This window comes from Oncorhynchus tshawytscha, linkage group LG06 (assembly GCF_018296145.1).
Source record: "Oncorhynchus tshawytscha isolate Ot180627B linkage group LG06, Otsh_v2.0, whole genome shotgun sequence".
NCBI classification, from domain to species: Eukaryota; Metazoa; Chordata; class Actinopteri; order Salmoniformes; family Salmonidae; genus Oncorhynchus; species Oncorhynchus tshawytscha.
Genome location: NC_056434.1, coordinates 79,396,633 through 79,419,957, shown reverse-complemented (window position 1 = coordinate 79,419,957; position 23,325 = coordinate 79,396,633). Strand labels below are relative to the sequence as shown.

General features: G+C 41.8%; 1 protein-coding gene across 3 annotated transcripts in view; it reads left to right on the top strand.

Annotated features, from left to right (window-relative positions):
* Window positions 1–23,325, top strand: part of slc8a1b (solute carrier family 8 member 1b) — a 122,173-nt gene that overhangs the window by 82,933 nt on the left and 15,915 nt on the right. For all 3 annotated transcript variants that reach the window (XM_042323646.1, XM_042323648.1, XM_042323647.1), the window contains one exon: window positions 2,331–2,606. In XM_042323646.1, coding sequence (XP_042179580.1) covers window positions 2,331–2,606 — 276 coding nt within the window. The remainder of the gene's footprint in view (window positions 1–2,330; window positions 2,607–23,325) is intronic.

Below are 23,325 nucleotides of genomic sequence, written 5' to 3'. Positions count from 1 at the left end.
TAGAGGTAGAGGTAGAGGTAGAGGTGGAGGTAGAGGTGGAGCTACAGGTAGAGGTGGAGCTACAGGTAGAGGTGGAGCTACAGGTGGAGGTGGAGGTGGAGGTGGAGGTGGAGGTGGAGGTGGAGGTGGAGGTGGAGGTGGAGGTGGAGGTGGAGGTAGAGGTAGAGGTAGAGGTGGAGGTAGAGGTAGAGGTAGAGGTGGGGGTACAGGTGGAGATAGAGGTGGAGGTAGAGGTGGGGGTACATGTGGAGGTGGAGATGTGGGGGTACAGGTGGAGGTAGTGGTAGTGGTGGAGTTAGGGGTACAGGTGGAAGATAAGGGTAGAGGTGGTGGTAGAGGTGGTGGTAGAGGGTGGTGGTAGAGGTGGTGGTAGAGGTGGGGGTAGAGGTGGGGGTAGAGGTGGGGGTAGAGGTGGAGGTGAGGGTACAGGTAGAGGCGGGAGGTGTGTTGTTAAATTGGTTATGATGGGTTTGGGACTGTCCTAGTGGGAGATTCAAAGGTAACCCCAGGTTTGTGGGATAAAGGGGATGGAGACAGGGTGGTAGAGAGGGGTCAGGGTGGAGAAAACACATTCTCTTCTCCAGCTGCAGACAGGAATAAAGGAGATCATGGGAGAAAGAGAATAAGGAGATGAGTGTAAGGGGTTATGTCAGGGATTGTGTGTGTGTGTGTGTGTGTGTGTGTGTGTGTTGTGTGTGTGTGCTAGGCATTTTTTTGTGTCTTGCACTTACCTTGTTAAAAACGGAACGGAAAATTGCTCTTGACATTTCCGAGATGATTGGCGTTGTGCAACGTGTCTGCCCTTTTACAATGCATCACTATGTGAACATGTCCAAATGTCTAATTTGGTCTCTTGAGATTGTGGTTCAGGCCATTTAACGATGCAATAACGATAGTCAAATGCCAGATGAATATTGTATGTCTAGAAAGATGTGTGTTTCTGTATGAGTGTGTGTTTGTGTTTATCTACAGCTGTGCCAATGTGTCTAGAGGACAGTCTGATGTGAATGGCTGACATGCTGTCAGTAAGCCTAGGGCTTTGGTAGACATACAGTAGTTAGGCCCGTACACTACAAACTACAGACCACACACACACACTACCCACACAGCCATAACTATTTATTTTTTGTATTGTTTGTATGTGGTTGTTACGAATCCCTTTTGGCCCGACAGTCTAGGGGGGATGGTAATGAGACCCGTAACATAACTCATGCAAATTATAATTGTGACAAAGTAACAGTGTGAACGAAATAACCAGGACAATTGAAATTATACCGTCAAACTCAGGGTTTATTGGAAAACACACGGTAATGGGGGGGGAGCAGGAAAAGGGGCTGAGCTGGACCCAAGGAATGAAACAATATACAAAAACACCCCTAAGCTAGACTAGCCTACTTTAACAACAGCTAACTAACCAAAAATAGTGGGTGGTCCGCCCAGTTCTAACTAGTGTATTTAACAAAGTTCACCTACGGGTAGTGTATGCCCATGGGCGACTTGTCTTGGTTCCCCCTTTTCCCACCAGCAACAAACAAACACCATAACCAAAAACAATACTCACAGGTGATGACAAAGTGATTTGGAGGTGCTCAAACAAAAGAGAGGTTAAGACACAAAGAGAGTGAAACACAGAGATCTACATACATGGCATTTACAGAGAGATTGAGCTCTAGAGCAAACAAATGATGGGGTTTTAAACCATGGGGAAGGAACTGTGATAGGGTAGGAAATAGGAGGAGGTGTGTCTTCTGATTGATGATTGATTGTTGACTGATTGGGGAGTGATGATTTTCACCTGTGAGGGGAGAAGGAGAGAAAAGAAACACACACACAGGATACACACACACACACACAGGATAACTGTATCCGTAACAGTGGTTGATTTTACATTTATTTTACATCTTTGTCTATCAGTGTATCGGTGTCTTGTTACTTGTTATGTTTTGTGTTTTCTGTGGACCCCAGTAAGAGTAGCTGCTGCTTCTGCAAAAGCTAATGGGGATCTGAAGTATGTTGATAATCAGGAATACTGTGGGGACACACACACAGATTATGTGTACCTGTTGGAGGGGATTGGCTCCAGTCTGAGACCTCATGCCGTGATTACACTCTGACAAACGAGCTCCGATGTTATGAGAGGCAAACCATCATCACAAATCACATCACTTTGCTCCCTTATTTCACAAAATATTGGAAGTTAATTCAAGTCTGGTTTTCAGTAAATGTTTGAGGAATATCATTCTTTCTTTTTCATAAACTCATCATAATCTCACCCTTTCAGATCCCAGATCTTTCTCCTTATCCCCCTCTCCCCTCTCTCTCTCGGCCAGGTGAGGATGACGAGGATGAAGAATGCAGCGAGGAGAAGCTGCCGTCCTGCTTCGACTACGTCATGCACTTCCTCACCGTCTTCTGGAAGGTTTTGTTTGCGTTCGTGCCCCCAACAGACTACTGGAATGGCTGGGCCTGCTTCGTGGTGTCCATCTGCATGATCGGCCTGCTTACAGCCTTCATCGGGGACCTGGCCTCCCACTTCGGCTGCACTGTGGGCCTCAAGGACTCTGTCACCGCCGTGGTGTTCGTTGCGCTGGGGACCTCTGTGCCAGGTAATATTATATACTCACACTGGTGTTTACGCTGCGTTTACTTGCTGTGTAATAGTCATGGTAGCATTCCTTTTACGGAGGACATCAGATGTACTACTACAGTATGTGATGATTGTGGTAACGCTTTTCCTAAACATGTCCTCTGGATTTACTCTCTCCTAACACTTCAAGTGTGTTCAGTGATTACCTCTTCCATTTTCCATTTACACTGCTTATACCCATGCTAGATCGTGTTTACATGTGTACATGACATTTTAGTCATTTGCTGATGCTCTATTCCTGAGCAGCTAAACATATCTGTATACAAGTGAGAGGGTTGAACAAGAGTCTATATACACATGTTAGAGCAGCTCAACCCCTCACAGCTACCTTGGTATAAACTGCACAGTGCTGTGATGAAAATTAAGACTAAGTGTGTATGTGTTAAGGGTGGGGTACCAGAAGGGTTAGTGGTGGGGTACCAGAAGGGTTAGTGGTGGGGTACCAGAAGGGTTAGTGGTGGGGTACCAGAAGGGTTAGTGATGGGGTACAAGAAGGGTTAGTGGTGAGGTACCAGAAGGGTTAGTGGTGAGGTACCAGAAGGGTTAGTGGTGAGGTACCAGAAGGGTTAGTGGTGGGGTACCAGAAGGGTTAGTGGTGGGGTACCAGAAGGGTTAGTGATGGGGTACAAGAAGGGTTAGTGGTGAGGTACCAGAAGGGTTAGTGGTGAGGTACCAGAAGGGTTAGTGGTGAGGTACCAGAAGTGTTAGTGGTGAGGTACCAGAAGGGTTAGTGGTGAGGTACCAGAAGGGTTAGTGATGGGGTACAAGAAGGGTTAGTGGTGGGGTACCAGAAGGGTTAGTGGTGGGGTACCAGAAGGGTTAGTGGTGAGGTACCAGAAGGGTTAGTGGTGAGGTACCAGAAGGGTTAGTGGTGAGGTACCAGAAGGGTTAGTGGTGAGGTACCAGAAGGGTTAGTGGTGGGGTACCAGAAGGGTTAGTGATGGGGTACAAGAAGGGTTAGTGGTGAGGTACCAGAAGGGTTAGTGGTGGGGTACCAGAAGGGTTAGTGATGGGGTACAAGAAGGGTTAGTGGTGGGTACCAGAAGGGTTAGTGGTGGGGTACCAGAAGGGTTAGTGGTGGGGTACAAGAAGGGTTAGTGGTGAGGTACCAGAAGGGTTAGTGGTGAGGTACCAGAAGGGTTAGTGGTGAGGTACCAGAAGGGTTAGTGGTGAGGTACCAGAAGGGTTAGTGGTGAGGTACCAGAAGGGTTAGTGGTGAGGTACCAGAAGGGTTAGTGGTGAGGTACCAGAAGGGTTAGTGGTGAGGTACCAGAAGGGTTAGTGGTGAGGTACCAGAAGGGTTAGTGGTGGGGTACCAGAAGGGTTAGTGGTGGGGTACCAGAAGGGTTAGTGATGGGGTACAAGAAGGGTTAGTGGTGAGGTACCAGAAGTGTTAGTGGTGAGGTACCAGAAGGGTTAGTGGTGAGGTACCAGAAGGGTTAGTGGTGAGGTACCAGAAGATGAGTGTCTTTAGAGGCAGAACAAGGGCAGTGATTCAGATGTGGAGTCACACACACACACACACTGCTCTTTGCAGTTTGGACTGTAGCAGCAGCCTGGGTGTGACTGCATGTTTCTCCATGAGTTTCACACTATGTACAGAGCACACACACACACACACATAGCTCGATAGCTTTCAACTGGGCCTGTTACAGTACTTAGCTAATTAGCACCCAGTCCATGTAGTAGACACTGAGCCGCTTCACATACCTGCTGACCAGCCATGCACTGTAACTTACTCAGGTCTCAGGGCTGGGTTCACCGCTCTGCACTACTTTAACCCTCACTAGTACCGTTAACCCCATTTCACTAGCAATAAGGACTGGGAACAAAAAGGTGTAGAGAAATAATACAAGCAGTCAATAGTCATTGTCTGTGTCTGTAACTGTGTGTCTGTAACTTTCAGAGTACACACATGACTGTATGGTGTACTCCCAGGTGTATGTAGTTGCCTCCTAAACACATTTTAACACTGTCTCCCCGTGCTCACACAAACACACATACACACACACACATCACTGCGCTGCTCCGCCACCCATGTTAATTAGCCTGGAGTAATTGTTCATGGGGCTCAGGTGTGTTTTGTGTTCCACCCTTTAGTGTTCAGTGGCATGAGTGTGATACATGACACTACACACGAGTGTAAACAATAGAACGAGGGGGTTTAGCTAGCATTAGCCGCCAAAGCGCTGTGCTGTTGTGCTGCGTAAAAGGACAACACACCTCCCACCCCACTCTAATTAAAGTCAATATAACAACACCCCCGCCCCACTGTAATTATAGTCAATTTAACAACACACCTCCCGCCCCACTGTAATTATAGTCAATATAACAAAACACCTCCCACCCCACTGTAATTATAGTCAATATAACAAAACACCTCCCACCCCAATGTAATTATAGTCAATATAACAAAACACCTCCCACCCCACTGTAATTATAGTCAATATAACAACACACCTCCCGCCCCACTGTAATTATAGTCAATATAACAACACACCTCCCGTCCCACTGTAATTATAGTCAATATAACAACACACCTCCCACCCCACTCTATTTATAGTCAATATAACAACACACCTCCCACCCCACTGTAATTATAGTCAATATAACAACACACCTCCCACCCCACTGTAATTATAGTCAATATAACAACACACCTCCCGCCCCACTCTATTTATAGTCAATATAACAACACACCTCCCACCCCACTGTAATTATAGTCAATATAACAACACACCTCCCGCCCCACTCTATTTATAGTCAATATAACAACACACCTCCCGCCCCACTCTATTTATAGTCAATATAACAACACACCTCCCACCCCACTCTATTTATAGTCAATATAACAACACACCTCCCACCCCACTGTAATTATAGTCAATATAACAACACACCTCCCACCCCACTCTAATTATAGTCAATATAACAACACACCTCCCACCCCACTGTAATTATAGTCAATATAACAAAACACACCTCCCACCCCACTGTAATTATAGTCAATATAACAACACACCTCCCGCCCCACTGTAATTATAGTCAATATAACAACACACCTCCCACCCCACTGTAATTATAGTCAATATAACAACACACCTCCCACCCCACTGTAATTATAGTCAATATAACAACACACCTCCCACCCCACTGTAATTATAGTCAATATAACAACACACCTCCCGCCCCACTGTAATTATAGTCAATATAACAACACACCTCCCTCCCTACTCTAATTATAGTCAATATAACAAAACACCTCCGCCCCACTGTAATTATAGTCAATATAACAACACACCTCCCACCCCACTGTAATTATAGTCAATATAACAACACACCTCCCACCCCACTGTAATTATAGTCAATATAACAACACACCTCCCACCCCACTGTAATTATAGTCAATATAACAACACACCTCCCACCCCACTGTAATTATAGTCAATATAACAACACACCTCCCACCCCACTGTAATTATAGTCAATATAACAACACACCTCCCTCCCTACTCTAATTATAGTCAATATAACAACACACCTCCCACCCCACTGTAATTATAGTCAATATAACAACACACCTCCCACCCCAATGTAATTATAGTCAATATAACAACACACCTCCCACCCCACTGTAATTATAGTCAATATAACAACACTCCTCCCACCCCACTCTAATTATAGTCAATATAACAACACACCTCCCGCCCCACTGTAATTATAGTCAATATAACAACACACATCCTGCCCCACTGTAATTATAGGCAATATAACAACACACGTTCCGCCCCACTGTAATTATAGTCAATATAACAAAACACCTCCCGCCCCACTGTAATTATAGTCAATATAACAACACACCTCCAACCCCACTGTAATTATAGTCAATATAACAACACACCTCCCACCCCACTGTAATTATAGTCAATATAACAACACACCTCCCTCCCTACTCTAATTATAGTCAATATAACAACACACCTCCCACCCCACTCTATTTACAGTCAATATAAATACACACCTCCCCCCCCACTGTAATTTATAGTCAATATAACAACACACCTCCCGCCCCACTGTAATTATAGTCAATATAACAACACACCTCCCGCCCCACTGTAATTATAGTCAATATAACAACACACCTCCCCCCCACTGTAATTATAGTCAATATAACAACACACCTCCCACCCCACTGTAATTATAGTCAATATAACAACACACCTCCCGCCCCACTGTAATTATAGTCAATATAACAACACACTCCTGCCCCACTGTAATTATAGTCAATATAACAACACACCTCCGCCCCACTGTAATTATAGTCAATATAACAACACACCTCCCGCCCCACTGTAATTATAGTCAATATAACAACACACCTCCCACCCCACTGTAATTATAGTCAATATAACAACACACCTCCCACCCCACTGTAATTATAGTCAATATAACAACACACCTCCCGCCCCACTGTAATTATAGTCAATATAACAACACACCTCCCTCCCTACTCTAATTATAGTCAATATAACAAAACACCTCCCGCCCCACTGTAATTATAGTCAATATAACAACACACCTCCCTCCCTTCTCTAATTATAGTCAATATAACAACACACCTCCCGCCCCACTCTATTTACAGTCAATATAAATACACACCTCCCGCCCCACTGTAATTATAGTCAATATAACAACACACCTCCCACCCCACTGTAATTATAGTCAATATAACAACACACCTCCCGCCCCACTGTAATTATAGTCAATATAACAACACACCTCCCGCCCCACTGTAATTATAGTCAATATAACAACACACCTCCCGCCCCACTGTAATTATAGTCAATATAACAACACACCTCCCACCCCACTGTAATTATAGTCAATATAACAACACACCTCCCGCCCCACTGTAATTATAGTCAATATAACAACACACCTCCCGCCCCACTGTAATTATAGTCAATATAACAACACACCTCCCTCCCTACTCTAATTATAGTCAATATAACAACACACCTCCCACCCCACTGTAATTATAGTCAATATAACAACACACCTCCCGCCCCACTGTAATTATAGTCAATATAACAACACACCTCCTGCCCCACTGTAATTATAGTCAATATAACAACACACGTTCCCGCCCCACTGTAATTATAGTCAATATAACAACACACCTCCCGCCCCACTGTAATTATAGTCAATATAACAACACACCTCCCACCCCACTGTAATTATAGTCAATATAACAACACACCTCCCGCCCCACTGTAATTATAGTCAATATAACAACACACCTCCCGCCCCACTGTAATTAAAGTCAATATAACAACACACCTCCCTCCCTACTCTAATTATAGTCAATATAACAAAACACCTCCCGCCCCACTGTAATTATAGTCAATATAACAACACACCTCCCTCCCTTCTCTAATTATAGTCAATATAACAACACACCTCCCGCCCACTCTATTTACAGTCAATATAAATACACACCTCCCGCCCCACTGTAATTATAGTCAATATAACAACACACCTCCCACCCCAATGTAATTATAGTCAATATAACAACACACCTCCCGCCCCACTGTAATTATAGTCAATATAACAACACACCTCCCGCCCCACTGTAATTATAGTCAATATAACAACACACCTCCCACCCCACTGTAATTATAGTCAATATAACAACACACCTCCCACCCCACTGTAATTATAGTCAATATAACAACACACCTCCCACCCCACTGTAATTATAGTCAATATAACAACACACCTCCCGCCCCACTGTAATTATAGTCAATATAACAACACACCTCCCGCCCCACTGTAATTATAGTCAATATAACAACACACCTCCCTCCCTACTCTAATTATAGTCAATATAACAACACTCCTCCCGCCCCACTCTAATTATAGTCAATATAACAACACACCTCCCACCCCACTGTAATTATAGTCAATATAACAACACACCTCCCACCCCACTGTAATTATAGTCAATATAACAACACACCTCCCCCCCACTGTAATTATAGTCAATATAACAACACACCTCCCGCCCCACTGTAATTATAGTCAATATAACAACACACATCCTGTCCCACTGTAATTATAGTCAATATAACAACACACCTTCCGCCCCACTGTAATTATAGTCAATATAACAAAACACCTCCCACCCCACTGTAATTATAGTCAATATAACAACACACCTCCAACCCCACTGTAATTATAGTCAATATAACAACACACCTCCCACCCCACTGTAATTATAGTCAATATAACAACACACCTCCCTCCCTACTCTAATTATAGTCAATATAACAACACACCTCCCACCCCACTCTATTTATAGTCAATATAAATACACACCTCCCGCCCCACTGTATTTATAGTCAATATAACAACACACCTCCCGCCCCCACTGTAATTATAGTCAATATAACAACACACCTCCCACCCCACTGTAATTATAGTCAATATAACAACACACCTCCCACCCCACTGTAATTATAGTCAATATAACAACACACCTCCCGCCCCACTGTAATTATAGTCAATATAACAACACACCTCCCACCCCACTGTAATTATAGTCAATATAACAACACACCTCCCGCCCCACTGTAATTATAGTCAATATAACAACACACCTCCCTCCCTACTCTAATTATAGTCAATATAACAAAACACCTCCCGCCCCACTGTAATTATAGTCAATATAACAACACACCTCCCTCCCTTCTCTAATTATAGTCAATATAACAACACACCTCCCGCCCCACTCTATTTGCAGTCAATATAAAACACACCTCCCGCCCCACTGTAATTATAGTCAATATAACAACACACCTCCCACCCCACTGTAATTATAGTCAATATAACAACACACCTCCCACCCCACTGTAATTATAGTCAATATAACAACACACATCCTGCCCCACTGTAATTTTAGTCAATATAACAACACACATCCTGCCCCACTGTAATTATAGGCAATATAACAACACACGTTCCGCCCCACTGTAATTATAGTCAATATAACAACACACCTCCCGCCCCACTGTAATTATAGTCAATATAACAACACACCTCCCACCCCACTGTAAGTATAGTCAATATAACAACACACCTCCCGCCCCACTGTAATTATAGTCAATATAACAACACACATCCTGCCCCACTGTAATTTTGTCAATATAACAACACACCTCCAGCCCCACTGTAATTATAGTCAATATAACAACACAACTCCCGCCCCACTGTAATTATAGTCAATATAACAACACACCTCCCACCCCACTGTAATTATAGTCAATATAACAACACACCTCCCACCCCACTGTAATTATAGTCAATATAACAACACACCTCCCGCCCCACTGTAATTATAGTCAATATAACAACACACCTCCCACCCCACTGTAATTATAGTCAATATAACAACACACCTCCCACCCCACTGTAATTATAGTCAATATAACAACACACCTCCCTCCCTACTCTAATTATAGTCAATATAACAAAACACCTCCCACCCCACTGTAATTATAGTCAATATAACAACACACCTCCCTCCCCACTGTAATTATAGTCAATATAACAACACACCTCCCGCCCCACTGTAATTATAGTCAATATAACAACACACCTCCCACCCCACTGTAATTATAGTCAATATAACAACACACCTCCCACCCCACTGTAATTATAGTCAATATAACAACACACCTCCCACCCCACTGTAATTATAGTCAATATAACAACACACCTCCCACCCCACTGTAATTATAGTCAATATAACAACACACCTCCGCCCCACTGTAATTATAGTCAATATAACAACACACCTCCCACCCCACTGTAATTATAGTCAATATAACAACACACCTCCCGCCCCACTGTAATTATAGTCAATATAACAACACACATCCTGCCCCACTGTAATTTTGTCAATATAACAACACACCTCCCACCCCACTGTAATTATAGTCAATATAACAACACAACTCCCACCCCACTGTAATTATAGTCAATATAACAACACACCTCCCACCCCACTGTAATTATAGTCAATATAACAACACACCTCCCACCCCACTGTAATTATAGTCAATATAACAACACACCTCCCGCCCCACTGTAATTATAGTCAATATAACAAAACACCTCCCACCCCACTCTATTTATAGTCAATATAACAACACACCTCCTGCCCCACTGTAATTATAGTCAATATAACAACACACCTCCAACCCCACTGTAATTATAGTCAATATAACAACACACCTCCCACCCCACTGTAATTATAGTCAATATAACAACACACTTCCCACCCCACTCTATTTATAGTCAATATAACAACACACCTCCAACCCCACTGTAATTATAGTCAATATAACAACACACCTCCCACCCCACTGTAATTATAGTCAATATAACAACACACCTCCCGCCCCACTCTATTTACAGTCAATATAAATACACTCCTCCCGCCCCACTGTAATTATAGTCAATATAACAACACACGTTCCGCCCCACTGTAATTATAGGCAATATAACAACACACCTCCCACCCCACTGTAATTATAGTCAATATAACAACACACCTCCTCCCTACTCTAATTATAGTCAATATAACAAAACACCTCCCACCCCACTGTAATTATAGTCAATATAACAACACACCTCCCTCCCTACTCTAATTATAGTCAATATAACAACACACCTCCCGCCCCACTCTAATTATAGTCAATATAAAACACACCTCCCGCCCCACTGTAATTATAGTCAATATAACAACACACCTCCCACCCCACTGTAATTATAGTCAATATAACAACACACCTCCCACCCCACTGTAATTATAGTCAATATAACAACACACCTCCCACCCCACTGTAATTATAGTCAATATAACAACACACCTCCCACCCCACTGTAATTATAGTCAATATAACAACACACCTCCCGCCCCACTGTAATTATAGTCAATATAACAACACACCTCCCACCCCACTGTAATTATAGTCAATATAACAACACACCTCCCGCCCCACTGTAATTATAGTCAATATAACAACACACCTCCTGCCCCACTGTAATTATAGTCAATATAACAACACACCTCCGCCCCACTGTAATTATAGTCAATATAACAACACACCTCCCGCACCCCACTGTAATTATAGTCAATATAACAACACACCTCCCACCCCACTGTAATTATAGTCAATATAACAACACACCTCCCACCCCACTGTAATTATAGTCAATATAACAACACACCTCCGCCCCACTGTAATTATAGTCAATATAACAACACACATCCCCACCCCACTGTAATTATAGTCAATATAACAACACACCTCCGCCCCACTGTAATTATAGTCAATATAACAAAACACCTCCCACCCCACTCTAATTATAGTCAATATAACAACACACCTCCTGCCCCACTGTAATTATAGTCAATATAACAACACACCTCCCAAACCCCACTGTAATTATAGTCAATATAACAACACACCTCCCACCCCACTGTAATTATAGTCAATATAACAACACACCTCCCACCCCACTGTAATTATAGTCAATATAACAACACACCTCCCACCCCACTGTAATTATAGTCAATATAACAACACACCTCCCACCCCACTGTAATTATAGTCAATATAACAACACACCTCCCACCCCACTGTAATTATAGTCAATATAACAACACACCTCCCGCCCCCACTGTAATTATAGTCAATATAACAACACACCTCCCACCCCACTGTAATTATAGTCAATATAACAACACACCTCCAACCCCACTGTAATTATAGTCAATATAACAACACACCTCCCACCCCACTGTAATTATAGTCAATATAACAACACACCTCCCAAACCCACTCTAATTATAGTCAATATAACAACACACCTCCCACCCCACTGTAATTATAGTCAATATAACAACACACCTCCCACCCCACTGTAATTATAGTCAATATAACAACACACCTCCCACCCCACTGTAATTATAGTCAATATAACAACACACCTCCGCCCCACTGTAATTATAGTCAATATAACAACACACCTCCCACCCCACTGTAATTATAGTCAATATAACAACACACCTCCCGCCCCACTGTAATTATAGTCAATATAACAACACACCTCCCACCCCACTGTAATTATAGTCAATATAACAACACACCTCCAACCCCACTGTAATTATAGTCAATATAACAACACACCTCCACCCCACTGTAATTATAGTCAATATAACAACACACCTCCCACCCCACTGTAATTATAGTCAATATAACAACACACCTCCGCCCCACTGTAATTATAGTCAATATAACAACACACCTCCCACCCCACTGTAATTATAGTCAATATAACAACACACCTCCCACCCCACTGTAATTATAGTCAATATAACAACACACCTCCCTCCCTACTGTAATTATAGTCAATATAACAAACACACCTCCCACCCCACTGTAATTATAGTCAATATAACAACACACCTCCCTCCCACTGTAATTATAGTCAATATAACAACACACCTCCCGCCCCACTGTAATTATAGTCAATATAACAACACACCTCCGCCCCACTGTAATTATAGGCAATATAACAACACACGTCCCGCCCCACTGTAATTATAGTCAATATAACAACACACCTCCCACCCCACTCTAATTATAGTCAATATAACAACACACCTCCCGCCCCACTGTAATTATAGTCAATATAACAACACACCTCCCACCCCACTGTAATTATAGTCAATATAACAACACACCTCCCACCCCACTGTAATTATAGTCAATATAACAACACACCTCCCACCCCACTGTAATTATAGTCAATATAACAACACACCTCCCACCCCACTGTAATTATAGTCAATATAACAACACACCTCCCACCCCACTGTAATTATAGTCAATATAACAACACACCTCCCGCCCCACTGTAATTATAGTCAATATAACAACACACCTCCACCCCACTGTAATTATAGTCAATATAACAACACACCTCCGCCCCACTGTAATTATAGTCAATATAACAACACACCTCCCGCCCCACTGTAATTATAGTCAATATAACAACACACCTCCCACCCCACTGTAATTATAGTCAATATAACAACACACCTCCCACCCCACTGTAATTATAGTCAATATAACAACACACCTCCCACCCCACTGTAATTATAGTCAATATAACAAACACACCTCCACACCCCCACTGTAATTATAGTCAATATAACAAACACCTCCCGCCCCACTGTAATTATAGTCAATATAACAACACACCTCCCTCCCTTCTCTAATTATAGTCAATATAACAACACACCTCCCGCCCCACTCTATTTATAGTCAATATAAATACACACCTCCCGCCCCACTGTAATTATAGTCAATATAACAACACACCTCCCACCCCACTGTAATTATAGTCAATATAACAACACACCTCCCACCCCACTGTAATTATAGTCAATATAACAACACACCTCCCACCCCACTGTAATTATAGTCAATATAACAACACACCTCCCACCCCACTGTAATTATAGTCAATATAACAACACACCTCCCTGCCCCCACTGTAATTATAGTCAATATAACAACACACCTCCCACCCCACTGTAATTATAGTCAATATAACAACACACCTCCCGCCCCACTGTAATTATAGTCAATATAACAACACACCTCCCGCCCCACTGTAATTATAGTCAATATAACAACACACCTCCCACCCCACTGTAATTATAGTCAATATAACAACACACCTCCGCCCCACTGTAATTATAGTCAATATAACAACACACCTCCCACCCCAATGTAATTATAGTCAATTTAACAACACACCTCCCAACCCACTGTAATTATAGTCAATATAACAACACTCCTCCCACCCCACTCTAATTATAGTCAATATAACAACACACCTCCCGCCCCACTGTAATTATAGTCAATATAACAACACACATCCTGTCCCACTGTAATTATAGGCAATATAACAACACTCCTCCCGCCCCACTGTAATTATAGTCAATATAACAACACACGTTCCGCCCCACTGTAATTATAGGCAATATAACAACACACGTTCCGCCCCACTGTAATTATAGTCAATATAACAACACACCTCCCAGTCCCCACTGTAATTATAGTCAATATAACAACACACCTCCCTCCCCACTCTAATTATAGTCAATATAACAACACACCTCCCACCCCACTGTAATTATAGTCAATATAACAACACACCTCCCGCCCCACTGTATTTATAGTCAATATAACAACACACCTCCACCCCACTGTAATTATAGTCAATATAACAACACACCTCCCACCCCACTGTAATTATAGTCAATATAACAACACACCTCCCACCCCACTGTAATTATAGTCAATATAACAACACACCTCCCCGCCCCACTGTAATTATAGTCAATATAACAACACACCTCCCACCCCACTGTAATTATAGTCAATATAACAACACACCTCCCGCCCCACTGTAATTATAGTCAATATAACAACACACCTCCCTCCCTACTCTAATTATAGTCAATATAACAACACACCTCCCGCCCCACTGTAATTATAGTCAATATAACAACACACCTCCCTCCCTTCTCTAATTATAGTCAATATAACAACACACCTCCCGCCCCACTAATTATAGTCAATATAACAACACACCTCCCGCCCCACTGTAATTATAGTCAATATAACAACACACCTCCACCCCACTGTAATTATAGTCAATATAACAACACACCTCCCACCCCACTGTAATTATAGTCAATATAACAACACACAATATAACAACACACATCCTGCCCCACTGTAATTATAGTCAATATAACAACACACATCCTGCCCCACTGTAATTATAGTCAATATAACAACACACCTCCGCCCCACTGTAATTATAGTCAATATAACAACACACCTCCCGCCCCACTGTAATTATAGTCAATATAACAACACACCTCCCACCCCACTGTAATTATAGTCAATATAACAACACACCTCCCCCCCACTGTAATTATAGTCAATATAACAACACACCTCCCACCCCACTGTAATTATAGTCAATATAACAACACACCTCCCACCCCACTGTAATTATAGTCAATATAACAACACCTCCCGCCCCACTGTAATTATAGTCAATATAACAACACACCTCCCACCCCACTGTAATTATAGTCAATATAACAACACACCTCCCACCCCACTGTAATTATAGTCAATATAACAACACACCTCCCACCCCACTGTAATTATAGTCAATATAACAACACACCTCCCACCCCACTCTAATTATAGTCAATATAACAACACACCTCCCACCCCACTGTAATTATAGTCAATATAACAACACACCTCCCTCCCTACTCTAATTATAGTCAATATAACAAAACACCTCCCGCCCCACTGTAATTATAGTCAATATAACAACACACCTCCCTCCCTTCTCTAATTATAGTCAATATAACAACACACCTCCCGCCCCACTCAATTTACAGTCAATATAAATACACACCTCCCGCCCCACTGTAATTATAGTCAATATAACAACACACCTCCCACCCCACTGTAATTATAGTCAATATAACAACACACCTCCCACCCCACTGTAATTATAGTCAATATAACAACACACCTCCCACCCCACTGTAATTATAGTCAATATAACAACACACGTTCCGCCCCACTGTAATTATAGTCAATATAACAACACACCTCCCACCCCACTGTAATTATAGTCAATATAACAACACACCTCCCGCCCCACTGTAATTATAGTCAATATAACAACACACATCCTCCCCCCACTGTAATTATAGTCAATATAACAACACACCTCCCGCCCCACTGTAATTATAGTCAATATAACAACACACCTCCCGCCCCACTGTAATTATAGTCAATATAACAACACACCTCCCACCCCACTGTAATTATAGTCAATATAACAACACACCTCCCACCCCACTGTAATTATAGTCAATATAACAACACACCTCCCCCCCACTGTAATTATAGTCAATATAACAAAACACCTCCCACCCCACTGTAATTATAGTCAATATAACAACACACCTCCTGCCCCACTGTAATTATAGTCAATATAACAACACACCTCCCAAACCCACTCTATTTATAGTCAATATAACAACACACCTCCCACCCCACTGTAATTATAGTCAATATAACAACACACCTCCCACCCCACTGTAATTATAGTCAATATAACAACACACCTCCCACCCCACTGTAATTATAGTCAATATAACAACACACCTCCCGCCCCACTGTAATTATAGTCAATATAACAACACACCTCCCACCCCACTGTAATTATAGTCAATATAACAACACACCTCCCGCCCCACTGTAATTATAGTCAATATAACAACACACCTCCACCCCACTGTAATTTATAGTCAATATAACAACACACCTCCAACCCCACTGTAATTATAGTCAATATAACAACACACCTCCCACCCCACTGTAATTATAGTCAATATAACAACACACCTCCCACCCCACTGTAATTATAGTCAATATAACAACACACCTCCCGCCCCACTGTAATTATAGTCAATATAACAACACACCTCCCACCCCACTGTAATTATAGTCAATATAACAACACACCTCCCGCCCCACTGTAATTATAGTCAATATAACAACACACCTCCCTCCCTACTCTAATTATAGTCAATATAACAACACACCTCCCACCCCACTGTAATTATAGTTAATATAACAACACACCTCCCTCCCTACTCTAATTATAGTCAATATAACAACACACCTCCCGCCCCACTCTATTTACAGTCAATATAAATACACACCTCCCGCCCCACTGTAATTATAGTCAATATAACAACACACCTCCCGCCCCACTGTAATTATAGTCAATATAACAACACACCTCCCACCCCACTGTAATTATAGTCAATATAACAACACACCTCCCACCCCACTGTAATTATAGTCAATATAACAACACACCTCCCACCCCACTGTAATTATAGTCAATATAACAACACACGTTCCGCCCCACTGTAATTATAGTCAATATAACAACACACCTCCCACCCCACTGTAATTATAGTCAATATAACAACACACCTCCCGCCCCACTGTAATTATAGTCAATATAACAACACACATCCTGCCCCACTGTAATTTAGTCAATATAACAACACACCTCCCGCCCCACTGTAATTATAGTCAATATAACAACACACTCCCGCCCCACTGTAATTATAGTCAATATAACAACACACCTCCCACCCCACTGTAATTATAGTCAATATAACAACACACCTCCCCCCCCACTGTAATTATAGTCAATATAACAACACACCTCCCCGCCCCACTGTAATTATAGTCAATATAACAACACACATCCTGTCCCACTGTAATTATAGTCAATATAACAACACACTCCCCGCCCCACTGTAATTATAGTCAATATAACAAACACACCTCCCACCCCACTCTATTTATAGTCAATATAACAACACACCTCCCCCCACTGTAATTATAGTCAATATAACAACACACCTCCCACCCCACTGTAATTATAGTCAATATAACAACACACCTCCCACCCCACTGTAATTATAGTCAATATAACAACACACCTCCCGCCACACTGTAATTATAGTCAATATAACAACACACCTCCCACCCCACTGTAATTATAGTCAATATAACAACACACCTCCCCCCACTGTAATTATAGTCAATATAACAACACACCTCCCTCCCACTCTATTTATAGTCAATATAACAACACACCTCCAACCCCACTGTAATTATAGTCAATATAACAACACACCTCCCACCCCACTGTAATATTATAGTCAATATAACAACACACCTCCGCCCCACTGTAATTATAGTCAATATAACAACACACCTCCCACCCCACTGTAATTATAGTCAATATAACAACACACCTCCCACCCCACTGTAATTATAGTCAATATAACAACACACCTCCCACCCCACTGTAATTATAGTCAATATAACAACACACCTCCCGCCCCACTGTAATTATAGTCAATATAACAACACACCTCCCACCCCACTGTAATTATAGTCAATATAACAACACACCTCCCTCCCTACTCTAATTATAGTCAATATAACAACACACCTCCCGCCCCACTCTATTTATAGTCAATATAACAACACACCTCCAACCCCACTGTAATTATAGTCAATATAACAACACACCTCCCACCCCACTGTAATTATAGTCAATATAACAACACACTTCCCACCCCACTCTATTTATAGTCAATATAACAACACACCTCCAACCCCACTGTAATTATAGTCAATATAACAACACACCTCCCACCCCACTGTAATTATAGTCAATATAACAACACACCTCCCACCCCACTGTAATTATAGTCAATATAACAACACACCTCCCTCCCTACTCTAATTATAGTCAATATAACAAAACACCTCCCACCCCACTGTAATTATAGTCAATATAACAACACACCTCCCTCCCTACTCTAATTATAGTCAATATAACAACACACCTCCCGCCCCACTGTATTTATAGTCAATATAAAACACACTCCTCCCCCCACTGTAATTATAGTCAATATAACAACACACCTCCCGCCCCCACTGTAATTATAGTCAATATAACAACACACCTCCCACCCCACTGTAATTATAGTCAATATAACAACACACCTCCCACCCCACTGTAATTATAGTCAATATAACAACACACCTCCCACCCCACTGTAATTATAGTCAATATAACAACACACCTCCCGCCCCACTGTAATTATAGTCAATATAACAACACACCTCCCACCCCACTGTAATTATAGTCAATATAACAACACACCTCCGCCCCACTGTAATTATAGTCAATATAACAACACACCTCCTGCCCCACTGTAATTATAGTCAATATAACAACACACCACCCGCCCCACTGTAATTATAGTCAATATAACAACACAACTCCCGCCCCACTGTAATTATAGTCAATATAACAACACACCTCCCACCCCACTGTAATTATAGTCAATATAACAACACTCCTCCCACCCCACTCTAATTATAGTCAATATAACAACACACCTCCCGCCCCACTGTAATTATAGTCAATATAACAACACACATCCTGCCCCACTGTAATTATAGGCAATATAACAACACACGTTCCGCCCCACTGTAATTATAGTCAATATAACAAAACACCTCCCGCCCCACTCTAATTATAGTCAATATAACAACACACCTCCTGCCCCACTGTAATTATAGTCAATATAACAACACACCTCCCAACCCACTCTATTTATATTCAATATAACAACACACCTCCCACCCCACTGTAATTATAGTCAATATAACAACACACCTCCCGCCCCACTGTAATTATAGTCAATATAACAACACACCTCCCACCCCACTGTAATTATAGTCAATATAACAACACACCTCCCGCCCCACTGTAATTATAGTCAATATAACAACACACCTCCCCCCCACTGTAATTATAGTCAATATAACAACACACCTCCCGCCCCACTGTAATTATAGTCAATATAACAACACACCTCCCACCCCACTGTAATTATAGTCAATATAACAACACACCTCCCACCCCACTGTAATTATAGTCAATATAACAACACACCTCCCACCCCACTGTAATTATAGTCAATATAACAACACACCTCCAACCCCACTCTATTTATAGTCAATATAACAACACACCTCCCACCCCACTGTAATTATAGTCAATATAACAACACACCTCCCTCCCTACTCTAATTATAGTCAATATAACAACACACCTCCCGCCCCACTCTATTTATAGTCAATATAACAACACACCTCCAACCCCACTGTAATTATAGTCAATATAACAACACACCTCCCGCCCCACTGTAATTATAGTCAATATAACAACACACCTCCCACCCCACTGTAATTATAGTCAATATAACAACACACCTCCCACCCCACTGTAATTATAGTCAATATAACAACACACCTCCTGTAATTATAGTCCCCACTGTAATTATAGTCAATATAACAACACACCTCCATAACCCCACTGTAATTATAGTCAATATAACAACACACCTCCCACCCCACTGTAATTATAGTCAATATAACACACCTCCCTCCCTACTCTAATTATAGTCAATATAACAAAACACCTCCTGCCCCACTGTAATTATAGTCAATATAACAACACACCTCCCTCCCTTCTCTAATTATAGTCAATATAACAACACACCTCCCGCCCCACTCTATTTGCAGTCAATATAAATACACACCTCCCGCCCCACTGTAATTATAGTCAATATAACAACACACCTCCCACCCCAATGTAATTATAGTCAATATAACAACACACCTCCCACCCACTGTAATTATAGTCAATATAACAACACTCCTCCCACCCCACTGTAATTATAGTCAATATAACAACACACCTCCCGCCCCACTGTAATTATAGTCAATATAACAACACACATCCTGCCCCACTGTAATTATAGGCAATATAACAACACACGTTCCGCCCCACTGTAATTATAGTCAATATAACAACACACCTCCCGCCCCACTGTAATTATAGTCAATATAACAACACACCTCCCGCCCCACTGTAATTATAGTCAATATAACAACACACCTCCCACCCCACTGTAATTATAGTCAATATAACAACACACCTCCCACCCCACTGTAATTATAGTCAATATAACAACACACCTCCCACCCCACTGTAATTATAGTCAATATAACAACACACCTCCCGCCCCCTGTAATTATAGTCAATATAACAACACCTCCCACCCCACTGTAATTATAGTCAATATAACAACACACCTCCCAACACACCCCCACTGTAATTATAGTCAATATAACAACACACCTCAAACCCCACTGTAATTATAGTCAATATAACAACACACCTCCCACCCCACTGTAATTATAGTCAATATAACAACACACCTCCCACCCCACTGTAATTATAGTCAATATAACAACACACCTCCCGCCCCACTGTAATTATAGTCAATATAACAACACACCTCCCACCCCACTGTAATTATAGTCAATATAACAACACACCTCCAACCCCACTGTAATTATAGTCAATATAACAACACACCTCCCACCCCACTGTAATTATAGTCAATATAACAACACACCTCCCCCCTACTGTAATTATAGTCAATATAACAACACACCTCCCACCCCACTCTATTTATAGTCAATATAAAACACACCTCCCGCCCCACTGTAATTATAGTCAATATAACAACACACCTCCCGCCCCCACTGTAATTATAGTCAATATAACAACACACCTCCCACCCCACTGTAATTATAGTCAATATAACAACACACCTCCCACCCCACTGTAATTATAGTCAATATAACAACACACCTCCCCCCCACTGTAATTATAGTCAATATAACAACACACCTCCCACCCCACTGTAATTATAGTCAATATAACAACACACCTCCCGCCCCACTGTAATTATAGTCAATATAACAACACACCTCCCTCCCTACTCTAATTATAGTCAATATAACAACACACCTCCCGCCCCACTGTAATTATAGTCAATATAACAACACACCTCCCCCCTTCTCTAATTATAGTCAATATAACAACACACCTCCCACCCCACTGTAATTATAGTCAATATAACAACACACCTCCCACCCCACTGTAATTATAGTCAATATAACAACACACCTCCACCCCACTGTAATTATAGTCAATATAACAACACTCCTCCCACCCCACTGTAATTATAGTCAATATAACAACACACCTCCCGCCCCACTGTAATTATAGTCAATATAACAACACACCTCCTGCCCCACTGTAATTATAGTCAATATAACAACACGTTCCCGCCCCACTGTAATTATAGTCAATATAACAACACACCTCCCACCCCACTGTAATTATAGTCAATATAACAACACACCTCCCACCCCACTGTAATTATAGTCAATATAACAACACACCTCCCGCCCCACTGTAATTATAGTCAATATAACAACACACATCCTGCCCCACTGTAATTATAGTCAATATAACAACACACCTCCCACCTCCCCACTGTAATTATAGTCAATATAACAACACACCTCCCGCCCCACTGTAATTATAGTCAATATAACAACACACCTCCCACCCCACTGTAATTATAGTCAATATAACAACACACCTCCCACCCCACTGTAATTATAGTCAATATAACAACACACCTCCCACCCCACTGTAATTATAGTCAATATAACAACACACCTCCCACCCCACTGTAATTATAGTCAATATAACAACACACCTCCCACCCCACTGTAATTATACAACAATATAACAACACACCTCCCACCCCACTGTAATTATAGTCAATATAACAACACACCTCCCACCCCACTGTAATTATAGTCAATATAACAACACACCTCCCGCCCCACTGTAATTATAGTCAATATAACAACACACCTCCCACCCCACTGTAATTATAGTCAATATAACAACACACCTCCCGCCCCACTGTAATTATAGTCAATATAACAACACACCTCCGCCCC